The 9,785-nt window shown below is 40.6% G+C and overlaps 1 protein-coding gene across 1 annotated transcript in view; it reads left to right on the forward strand.

Annotated features, from left to right (window-relative positions):
* Positions 1-7,451, forward strand: part of SLC25A20 (solute carrier family 25 member 20) — a 47,001-nt gene extending 39,550 nt beyond the window's left edge. Inside the window, exons 8-9 of the mRNA XM_070738095.1 lie at positions 1,814-1,938; positions 6,143-7,451. Of these exons, the coding sequence (XP_070594196.1) occupies positions 1,814-1,938; positions 6,143-6,205 (188 nt within the window). The 3' untranslated portion in view covers positions 6,206-7,451. The remainder of the gene's footprint in view (positions 1-1,813; positions 1,939-6,142) is intronic.
* The last annotated feature ends 2,334 nt before the right edge of the window (positions 7,452-9,785 follow it).

Consider the following 9,785-nt stretch of genomic DNA (forward strand, 5'->3'; position numbering starts at 1 on the left):
TTCCTAGAAATTCAGGCAGGTTGATAAATCTAAGACTTCTGTAAGCAGGAGGGGCAGGAGGGACTGTTGCTTTGCTCTGTTAGTGCAGCAATGTGAAAATCTTACCTTATAGTAAATAGTTTATTTTATTTATATTTACATTGGTACCTCATGATACGAACTCCTCGTCTTACGAACAACCCGAGATACAAACCCGGGGTTCAGAAATTTTTTGCCTCTTCTTACGAACTTTTTTCTTCTTACGAACCTGCCGCCGCCGAGAAGCCCCGCCACCCGGCTGTCGCTTTTTGAAACAGCCGGGGGACTTCCCAGCGTCCTCCTGAACCCGAACGCCAAACCCGAACTTCCGGGTTTTGCGTTCGGGAGGCCTCCGAGAAGCCCCCCGACTGTTTTAAAAGGTGACATCCGGGCGGCGGGGCTTCTCGCCGGCCTCCCGAACCCCGAACCCGGAGGTTCGGCAAAGGTTCGGGTTCAGGAGGCCGCTGAGAAGCCCCGCTGCCCGGCTGTCACCTTTTGAAACAGCCGGGGGGCTTCTCGGAGGCCTCCCGAACGCCAAACCCAGAAGTTTGGGTTTGGCGTTCGGCGTTCGGGAGGCCGCCGAGAAGCCCCCTGGCTGTTTCAAAAGGTGACAGCCGGGGTGGCGGCGTTTTTTTGCGGGGGGGGGGTGTTCGTTGCACGGATTAATTGATTTTACATTGTTTCCTATGGGAAACAATGTTTCGTCTTACGAACTTTTCGTCTTACGAGCCTCCCCCGGGAACCAATTAGGTTCATAAGACAAGGTATTACTGTACTTATAAAATTTATCGGGCTCTCAACTTACCAAATGGTAATTCTGGGTAGCTTACAGTCATAAACATGTGTTTATAAATCTACATTAAAACATGATAAATTATAACCAAAGGGGATCCATGGAGAGTGCAGGGACAGAATGGGGGGGAGGTGGGATCTGTTGTTACTTGAGGATATGCAAAACTGCAGAAAAAACAATTGCTACCAACCTGCCTTCCATTGAGGACTTGAATACTGCACAAGTCAAAAAGAGGGCTGGGAAAATATTTATCCTGGACACAAATTGTTTCAACCCCTCCCCTCAAAACTCTATAGAGTACTGTACACCAGAACAACTAGACACAAAAACAGGGTTTTTTTCCTGAATGCCATCAGTCTACTAAATAAATCATTCCCTCAACACTGTCAAACTATTAACTAAGGCTGCATTACTATTAATATTAGTCTTCTCATCGTTCCTATCACCCATCTCGTCCCACTTATGGCTATATGACTGTAACCTGTTGCGTGTATCCTTATGATTTATATTAATATTGATTGTTTCCTCATTGCTTATTTGACCCCTATGACAATCATTAAGTGTTGTACCTCATGATTCTTGACAAATATATATTTTTTTTATGTACACTGAGAGTATATGCACCAAAGATAAATTTCTGTGTATCCAATCACACTTGGCCAATAAAGAATTCTATTCTATTCTATTCTATTCTATTCTATTTATTCCATCCCATCCCACCCCATCCTATTCCACTCTACCTATTCTATTCCTTTTCCATTCCGAGTCTATGGAGAGGGGCGGCATACAAATCCAATAAATAAATTAAATAAATAAATAAATGAATTGTGAGATGATTAGGGACTGAATCATTGAGAGCAGGGAATCAATTAACTATTGTTCATTGAGGAGCATTATGGCAAGAGATAGAACTAAAGAGGATTGGGAAAGAAAGGGGAAGTTTGCTGAAAGCCTCTTGGGGAGGATGAGGTTCACAAAATGTATCTTGTGTTTTTTCTACAGCTCCTCCAGGGAAGTATCCCAACGGCTTCAGAGACGTCCTGCGAGAGCTTGTTCGAGAGGAGGGGGTGTTGTCTTTGTACAAGGGGTTCACCGCTGTGATGATCAGAGCCTTTCCTGCCAATGCAGTAAGCAAACGCTACCTTTGACTTCCAGTTCATCCATTTAATCATCGGAGAGGGGCGGCATAAAATTCTAATTAATAAATTCATTTGTTAAATTTATTGATTGCCCATCTTACATAACGGTATCTCTGGGTGTCTTACAATATGGGTAGTTCTCGACTTACAACAATTCATTTAGTTAACCTTCTAAAGTTGCAATGGCACTGAAAAGATAGTGACATACCCCGAAAATAAGACGTACCCCGAAAGTAAGGCATGTCAGAGGTTTTGCAGAATTTGCTAATATAAGGCACCCTCCGAAAATAAAGTGTAGTTAAGTTTACATAGGGTACGGTGGAAAAACATACGGTACCATTCAAAGCTGTTCATAGTGGTACCGTAATAATGTGGCGTCCCCTGCTGGCTCCTTCCATCGCTTTGTACCGTCCAGTAAAGCAGACACAGTCTGCTGCTGTCTCACCGCCATTACAGTCTCCACTACAGTGCGTAGACTGTAGCTCCTCTGGTGGCCGGAAGCTGCAATAGCGGGAGTATACTGTTGTACCATATAAGTGCCGTCGTTTGTGTGTGTGGGTGCCATACTGACAGATACCGTACCGTAATCAGTGTAACGTACGGTATACTTTCTTTGGGGGTGTCAGCTTTTCTGCCTGTGAATTTGTCTTATTTGAGAAATATAAGGCACCCCCCGAAAATAAGACGTATCACAACTTTTGGAGCAAAAATTAATATAAGACAGTGTCTTATTTTCGGGGAAACACGGTATGTTGCAGCATCCAGGTGATCAAAATTCAGACTGATTGGCTACCAACTCATATTTATAACGGTTGCAGAGATCCCCTTTTATGTCCTTCTGACAAGCAAAGCCCATGGGATAGCCAGATTGAGATAACAACGGGGTTGCTAACTGGCAGTGATTCACTTAACAATTGAGGCAAGAAAGGTCGTACAATGGGGCAAACATTCACTTAAGAAACGTCTCACTTCACAACAGAAATTTTGGGATCAGCTGTGTTCTGGTTTCTGGTAGAAGTTTAGTAATTACAAATAACTCTCATTAAATGCATCATTTCATGAATAAAGCAACTCCGTTTATTTCTCTGCTCTCCTATACTTCAACACATTCCAGACATCACTCGGTCCGTTATCTCTCTTAGCCGCGTTTCTAACATTCCTTTTCTTGCTTCACTTAGACAAGATTTATTCCTAACTACATAGCTTTAAAACAAAACAGCAGCACTGACTAAATACAATACAAAATACTTTGGCTTACATTAGCGTGGCGAAAACGCATCCATATTTCTTTTCAGCAACGTTGAAACTCCACCCTTCTTCTCCACTAGCCCCTTGACATGTCAAATACCTCACTACAATATTTAACCCATTCCTCTCCTTAATATCTTCTTCCAGACCTTTGCTCTCTACGTTTCTGAATCCTTCTGAATTTAGGGTTAACCCAGTGAGTGTCTGATTCTTCCTCGCTAGATCCTGGACTCATAGCCCCATCCTGTGGCTGGCCTCCCACCTGTCCTACTACCTGTAACCCCGGGCCCCCCACTACTTCATAAACACTATCTGAATCCGAGTCCTCAATATCTTCATCATCCTCCAACTGATCAGGAGTATGTACAACAAGCTGTGGTCATTTAAGTCGAGGACTACCTCATGAAAACAATAAAACAAATGGAAAACAGTAATAAATCAACCACATGCTTATTACAAATAGTCATCATTTAGTGACCACAATTTGGATCCGTGCCCTGGTCATGAAACAAAGTGGCTCTTGAAAAGACATAAGATCCAGTGGGAACTTCTTGGAGACCACTGAAATAGCTGGCTATTGTTAATTTTTCTACATAAAACTGAGCATCAATGTGCATACTATTCTGGATGATTCCCCAGTTCTCCAAAGCCTCTTTTGGAGAAACAGAATGCCAAACTTATTCTACTTTCCTTCCTTCGTCTCCAGCAGGTCTCCTTTGACCGATGTTCTACTTGACTGAACGCCTAGCTATTATATATGTGCCTATGCAGTATATTTATTGGAGACATTTCAAAGGTTAATGTTGAAACTGTCCCTTTTTTGTGGGTATTGTATCTTAGTAATTATGTAGAGCAATTCAGGCTGTGAAACAGCACATTATTAACACACAAATACACATGCATATACATATATTTTCCAAACTTACAAAGAACTGATAATTTATTATTTTATTATTTTATTTATTTATTTATCTATCTATCTATCTATCTATCTATCTATCTATCTATCTATCTATCTATCTATCTATCTATTTATCAAATTTGTATGCCGCCCCTCTCCGCAGACTCGGGGAGGCTAAACAAATAAACGGAAACTAATCTATAATAGACTAGATCTATTTTGAGTTATTTAGCTCTCATCAGCTAGCCGTACCCTTCTAGTATTCAGTATTCAGGAAGCAGTATGCTCCCTCCCATATTTGGGTATACAAGGTGACAACAGAAAAACATGTAATACTGTATTTCCCTGGCTCAGCTGATAAAGGGAGGAGAACCTGGGGTTTAGAGGGTAGAAGCACTGCCTAACAAGGCAAAAGTAGCCCAGGTTCAAATCCTAGAAGAGTATGGCTAGCTGATGAGAGTTAAATAGCTCGAAATACATCTGTACTAGTCTCCCTTTATTTTTTTATCAGTTCTTTGCAAGTTTGGAAAATATGGTCTTTGTTTAGGTGGCCCCTGCAGTGGAGCTGAAAGGCAAAAGGAAGCAATATGCTCCCTCCCTTATTTGGGTATACCAGATGACTCAACAGAAAAACATCATCATCATCATCATCATCATCATCATCATTATTATTATTATTATTATTTAGATTTGTATGCCGCCCCTCTTCATAGACTCGTATGTACAGTATGTATGTATGCATACCAAGCACTACAAGAGAATAATTATGGAAGCTATCAGAATAGAGAAACACCCCCACAACATGAATGTGACTATATTTGTGTGTGTGTTATGTATATGTATGTATGTATGTATACACACATACACACATATACATACATATGTCAAGTCACCTGGTATACCAAATATATGAGGGAGCACACTGCTTCCTTTTACCTTTCAGCCCCACTCCAGGGGCCATCCAGGCTACAAACCATATTTTCAAACTTACAAAAAATTGATAAAGAAATAAAGGGAGGGTAGAGGGTAAAAACACTGCCTAGCAAGACAAGCAGCCCAGGTTCAAATCCTAGAAGGGTATGGTTGGCTGATGAGAGCTAAATAGCTCGAAATAGATCTATACTAGTCTCCCTTTATTTCTCAATCTGAGTATTGCATTGGCAGTTCTGTGTTAGCAAAAACTTCAGAAGAGAAGGATTTAGGGGTAGTGATTTCTGACAGTCTCAAAATGGGTGAGCAGTGTGGTCGGGCGGTAGGAAAGGCAAGTAGGATGCTTGGCTGCATAGCTAGAGGTATAACAAGCAGGAAGAGGGAGATTGTGATCCCCTTATATAGAGCGCTGGTGAGACCACATTTGGAGTACTGTGTTCAGTTCTGGAGACCTCACCTACAAAAAGATATTGACAAAATTGAACGGGTCCAAAGACGGGCTACAAGAATGGTGGAAGATCTTAAGTATAAAACGTATCAGGAAAGACTTCATGAACTCAATCTGTATAGTCTGGAAGACAGAAGGAAAAGGGGGAACATGATCGAAACATTTAAATATGTTAAAGGGTTAAATAAGGTTCAGGAGGGAAGTGTTTTTAATAGGAAAGTGAACACAAGAACAAGGAGACACAATCTGAAGTTAGTTGGGGGAAAGATCAAAGGCAACATGAAAAAATATTATTTTACTGAAAGAGTAGTAGATCCTTGGAACAAACTTCCAGCAGACGTGGTTGGTAAATCCACAGTAACCGAATTTAAACATGCCTGGGATAAACATAGATCCATTGTACGATAAAATACAGGAAATAGTATAAGGGCAGACTAGATGGACCATGAGGTCTTTTTCTGCCGTCAGTCTTCTATGTTTCTATGTTTCTTTGAGTTCTTTGTAAGTTTGAAGACACACACACACAAATTTTTTTTAAAAAATGTGAACAATGTGAATTTATGCATATACTGTACTTCAGCGATGGATTGCTCCTGATTTGCATGTGCACAAAACAGTACCAAAATCATTTAGAATCCACCACTGACATACTTTTGTTTTTTCAGGCATGCTTCCTTGGCTTTGAAGTTGCCATGAAATTTCTTCACTGGATTGCACCAGGTTTTTGATGACCGAAAAGGAACCCGAGGGCAAGGAAAAGAACTGCATTGTAATTGCATTGGAGGAGAGAAAAAAAAATAGAATTATGAAATAAGCTATAAAAGGACTCATTTTCTACTAATCTTTTTTGCCTTACGCTTTCTGGGTGGTGCCCTTTTTGCCGTTTGGAATCTTGAGCCAAATCTCCTTTTGTGGAGAAATTCAGGAGAAGTTCACAATCACACTTTGCCTTCTCAATTCCAAAGTACCAAAGTGGTTATGCTGTTGATAGAAGACGTTGCTGCTATTAACAGGTACCGATGTTTATCTGCCTCCTTCTCATTTTCCTGTGATGAACAAAGGAAAATGATTTTAATTTCCCTCTTTATATTAATTTTTTAAAAATGCTGGTTATGGTGCCAAGGACCTTCCAAGAAGCCATGTGATGCTTGGAACTGGCCATAATGCACTTAATTCTCAGGACGGAATTTAAGTAATAGATAATACTGATATAAAAACATATGATTGCACTTAACAGGTTATTTGGCGCTGTTTGCCATGGTTTCTTGTTAGTTCCTGTGGAATGAATGGGAACATCTGAACAATTTTGTATTTCTGTTCATGCCTTATTCATGCCCTAGTAATCCTTGCTTATACAACACAGTTGTAGTACGTATTGACCACATGAGCCTTGTGATCTCTGATGCAAAATCCATGGCATTATAATTGCTTCTTTGACATAATCAATAGGAAAAGAAAGCCAGCTGGGAGAATAGTGCAAAAATTCTTAAAAAGTCATCAAAAATAAATAAGTATTAAATTAGTGAGCACATGCTATGTGTTTGTGTTTGATGAAAAACCTCAAATAAGTGAATAGCAGAAACTGGTGTAAACCCCTATTACTTTGGCTGGCATGGGCAGTCAGTATAAAAAGGCCTCTAAATTCACCTTTGGTCCTTTCTGGATAACTAACGATACCTTGAAGACAGTTTTACAAGAGGTGGACAATCTTCTTGTACATTATTATGTATTTTGTTATTCCTGGTGCCTAGGAATGTACTGCAATGGTTCCAAAGCCATTTGTGCCCCATCCCAGCAAGCTTTTAAAGTTTTGAGGAACCTGCAATAGGATAACTAACTACAATGCCGTTCTGTTTTAATGTGATCCTCTCTTACACTCATATATGGGTTTTTAAGTGCATCCCATGTACAAACAGCGTTTACAAAATGTTTCACTGGAACATGCTGAGGACTCAATAAAAGTTGTATATTGGTTTTCTTGTTTGTTTTGCCTCTTGGAAATAGCTGTATCAGTACTGGAAACCCGCCTCTTTCTCATAGCATTTTAAGAAAAGAGCCTTGATCAATGGGAAGGGACTGAGAAGTTCCTGAAATTGCATGTGTGACTGCAGCAACAAAAAGTACTAGAGTGGAGTGTTCATAAAAAGTTTCATTCTTTTATCCATTTTAGAAAGACATTCAATGCATTTCCATCTTAAATGGACACTTTGGAGAATTAAGTCAAAAATATCTGTTGAGCTTTATTGAAACGTGCAATTGTTTTGCTATCGTACATAAAAACAACCAGATTCTCCAAATATTAAAGGAGAGTTCATCGAACGCAATGAAGCTTGGTTCTACTTTCCATGAAGTATGGTTTGGTTAAGTTTGGTTCTACCATACGTTACTGTATAATGGCTTGCATTGGGTGCCGATCGGTTTCCGGTCACAGTTCAAACTGTTGGTCATGACCTTTAAAGCCCTACATGACATTGGACCAGAGTACCTCCAGAACCGCCTGCTACCGAATGAATCCCAGTGACCGATAAGGTCCCACAGAGTTCGCCTTCTCCGGGTCCCGTCGACTAAACAATGCCGTTTGGCGGGCCCCAGGGGAAGAGCCTTCTCTGTGGTGGCCCCGGCCCTCTGGGACCAACTACCCCCCCCCCGGAGATTAGAACTGCCCCCACCCTCCTTGTCTTTCGTAAACTACTCAAGACTCACTTATACCGCCAGGCATGGGGGAGTTGAGACACCTTTCCCCCAGGCTTTTTTATACTTTGTTTTATGTTTGGTATGAATGTGCTGTTTGGTTTTTAAAATAATGATAGGGTTTTATATGTTTTTTAATATTATATTTGTTCCACTACTATATTGTTTTTATTACTGTTGTGAGCCGCCCCGAGTCTTCGGAGAGGGGTGGCATACAAATCTAATAAATAATAATAATTAATAATAATAATAATAATAATAATAATAAGCTAGTGAAAGGAGAAATTTCTTTGTCCTCAGTCCAAATCCCATTCTTTTGTAGCCCGTCCTTCAGACAGAAAGAAGGTAAAAAAGAATTATTTGATATCAAGATAATGGAACATGAACTTCGATGGGTCAAGATCAGGTCATTTATAGTGGTACATTTTGTGTCAACTAATGCACTTTATAAGAGAAAAGTCTGGTGTTCTGATTCTTTCTACAAGGAGCATTTTGGAAGGAAGGGTGAAAGGTTTATGGATGGACCTCTATAAGTTGTCCCAGAAGTGCTTTTTCAAAGAATACATTCTTGATTCTCTTGAAAATACAAGGAGGGGATAGTCTTCTCGTGGCTTAGATGTTGTATTTATTGTTGACTGAGAGACTCATTTGTTTTGCCTGAGATAGAATGGCTGTGTTGATATAGTTTGGATTATCTCAGAGGCTGCCACAAAGAAGAGGGAGTCAACCTATTCTCCAAATCACCTGAGGGTAGAACAAGAAGCAATGGGTGGAAATTAAACAAGGAGAGAAATAACTTAGAAGTAAGGAGAAATTTCCCGACAGTTAGAACAATTAACCCGTGGAACAACCTGCCTCCAGAAGTTATGAATGCTCCAACACTGGAAGTTTTTAAGAAGATATTGGATAACCATTTGTCTGAAGTAGTGCAGGGTTTCCTGCCTGTTGTGGTTAGCTCTGGCCCAGCTCCTGCTCCAAGAACTGTGGGGGTGGATGTGGGTGAAACATCCAAATGTCACAGGCCTGTTTTGCTGCCAACAGCTTCGGGCAGCAAATTATCCTCTGAAGAAGGGAGTGACTGTGAGATGGGACCTTCAGAGGGGGGTCTGCCAGGCAGCCCAGGAAGAAGCCAGTCATCATCTTCCTTAGCTTCAATAGACTCCGATGAGGAAGCAGTGATAGACCCACGCATGCGTAGAGCTAAGTATAGAAGAGAACAGCTTAATAGGTATTACAAGAGATAATAGAGTCCACCTGTGGTTGGGTGGGGTTCAAGTAATTAGGGCTGCTGTTAAATGGGCAGCGTGCTGGCCTTGCAGTGTGGAAGATTATCTGATCGTGATTGTGGATTTTGCACTGCCGTTCCAGATTTTCCCAGGACCTTGAGTATGGATTTCAGGACTCTGACCATAAATCATAGTGAGTTTACAACGTCTGAAGAGGAGTAGCTGTGACGAATTCACAGCTACTGGTTAATTGACTTGAGTTCGTTGTTTTTGTTATTTCACTGCATTCAAGTTTGTTTGTTTTTAGAAGTGAGCCCTTTGAATTCAAAAGAGGGTTTTTCTTTTATTTTTCTTTGGATAAAGAAACTATTGTTGCCTTTTCCTGTGTGTG

The sequence above is a fragment of the Erythrolamprus reginae genome, chromosome 2 (assembly GCF_031021105.1).
Source record: "Erythrolamprus reginae isolate rEryReg1 chromosome 2, rEryReg1.hap1, whole genome shotgun sequence".
Lineage (NCBI taxonomy): Eukaryota > Metazoa > Chordata > Lepidosauria > Squamata > Dipsadidae > Erythrolamprus > Erythrolamprus reginae.